Here is a 2,313-nt window from a genome sequence, read left to right as displayed (position 1 = left end):
ATGATAGTGAACAAGGCCCAGAATAGTTGAACTTGAAAGAATTTAAATTCAGAATGTGATGAGTCAGAAAAAAATACCACTAGGGATTCTACCTGCTGCTCTAACGATTCTGCCAGCTCATCATCATAATAATAATAATAATAATAATGGTTTCAAATTTAGGCAGTAATTTCAAGGGAGAGCGATAAACCACTTACATCGACCCCAGAGCTCAACTGGTGCTTATCTTATAAACTTCGAAAGGATGAAAGGCAAAGATGACCTCAGCCGAATTTAAACTCAGAACGTGCAGACGGATGAAACACTGCTAAGCACTTTACCCAGAGTGCTAACAATTACTTGTTACTTTCACTTGCCAAGCTTGGCTGAATATAATTAATTACAGACAAATGATATCAATTTGATTCTTCAGCATTGATTTATTGTTGCAGAGCTAAATTTGTGTTTCAGCTAGTCTCTCTAACTTGGGAGCTGCTCAACTCTCAAAGGTTTTGAAAAAAACATATTAGCTTTAGCCATTCTTATTACAATAATTCTATTCTCCTCATCAACCCACAAGAGACACTACATTTAAAATACATCAGCAACGTAATGCTTCTTTTTAATCCTTACTATTCTTTAATGAATGCATCACTGCAGCTCAGTTCAGAAGTGATAAATCTCAAAATCTCTTAGACAGCTGCTGGTTTATACATGACACTGTCATGTATAACAACTCTAGTTATTTTATTCAAATTCAAATTCTTTTTCCCTCATTAAAATCATTGATAAATAAATAATAATTAGTAAATCATTGATAAATAATATTAAATTCTAACTTATTCTTGAGGAATTAAGCACTGAAAGAAGAAAAATACAGCAAACTCACACCAAAACACAACAGAAATAATCATGCCTCTAAGGTGCAAAGCAGAGTTGTTTGACAGGGAGTTCTCTCTAAAATGTGGCTGAACTTTGTTTTTGGCACAGAAGAATGCTTAGTTCCAGTTTTCAACCCAAAAACAAGGAGGTTTTCAATTACAGTTTCAAAAGGTTCAGGATTTGGAGACAGCTGGCGATATTTGCAGCATAAGACTTCAAAAGTTGACCTTAGAACTTAACTGGCAACACTTAAGCCAGAAGGGAGAAAGGTAAAAATGACTTTGGCTGGATTTGAATAATAATGACAAAGGTGAATAAGTGTGGTCGACAAACTCACCTGGAACACAAGAGTATTGTTCAAAGTCTTTTATTCCTGCTTCTTTTAAGATTGTGTCATCAATGCAGAAGTGTCCAGTGAAAGTTTTACTGTCTTTGTTCAATATAACATACGCAGCATCAGCCATAATCTCTGGTTTCCTGCAGTTTGTGGCAATCTCATCTCCACCTCCCAACATCTTCATAGCAGCTGTGTAGATTGCTGAAGAAAATATATATATATACACAAATATACATATATAGAAGAGTAGTATAAAATACAGATTCAAAGAATCGACTGGCTATCACAATCTGCTCCCTGTTCAGAATCGGCTATCAGTCTACACGTCATCAACCTAATAACAATATAGTGTAAGGAAATTAATATTCCTGAACATAAAAACAACAAATTTTTCCATGAAGAGTAAATAATGCATCAAGTTAGGAGGCCTGAGAAATGAAGATAGATTTCGTTTTCTACATGATGACAGCTGTTTCATAACCTTCCTCATGTATTATTAATTTCAATATGCAAAAATATATGGATGTGTTTGCATCATGCAATTGTTCAGCATTATACAATACAAGCATGTATTCATAGATTAATGTAAATAATGCAGATCACCAGTTACATCGTAAGTGCGAGAACAGAATTTGCTTTGAGGGTTCAATCCCAGGATATCCAAAGTGCTTCCACTGGGGCATCACCTTGAAGAATTTTAGCAAAGTGAGCCCAGTACATATCTTTTTTTTTAAGTCTGTAACTTATTCTATCAATCCCTTTAGCCAAACTGCTAAGTCATGGGGACATAAACACACCAACACCAGTCGTCAAACAATGGTGGGAGACAAACAGACAGAAGACACACATACACATGCATCATCATCATCGTTTAACGTCTGCTTTCCATGCTAGCATGGGTTGGACGACTTGACTGAGGACTGGTGAAACCGGATGGCAACACCAGGCTCCAATCTAAATTTGGCAGAGTTTCTACAGCTGGATGCCCTTCCTAACGCCAACCACTCAGAGAGTGTAGTAGGTGCTTTTACGTGTCACCTGCATGAAGGCCAGTCAGGTGATACTGGCAACGGCCACGCTCGAAATGGTGTCTTTTATGTGCCACCCGCACAAGC

The 2,313-nt window shown here is 36.9% G+C and overlaps 1 protein-coding gene across 1 annotated transcript in view; it reads right to left on the bottom strand.

Moving 5' to 3' along the window:
• The window catches only part of LOC106879465 (hydroxysteroid dehydrogenase-like protein 2), a 20,865-nt gene that overhangs the window by 2,462 nt on the left and 16,090 nt on the right, over positions 1-2,313 (bottom strand). The window contains exon 6 of the mRNA XM_014929029.2: positions 1,199-1,399. Within this exon, the coding sequence (XP_014784515.1) occupies positions 1,199-1,399 (201 nt within the window). The remainder of the gene's footprint in view (positions 1-1,198; positions 1,400-2,313) is intronic.

This window comes from Octopus bimaculoides, chromosome 23, assembly GCF_001194135.2.
Source record: "Octopus bimaculoides isolate UCB-OBI-ISO-001 chromosome 23, ASM119413v2, whole genome shotgun sequence".
Lineage (NCBI taxonomy): Eukaryota > Metazoa > Mollusca > Cephalopoda > Octopoda > Octopodidae > Octopus > Octopus bimaculoides.
This window is presented reverse-complemented; position numbering and strand designations above follow the sequence as displayed.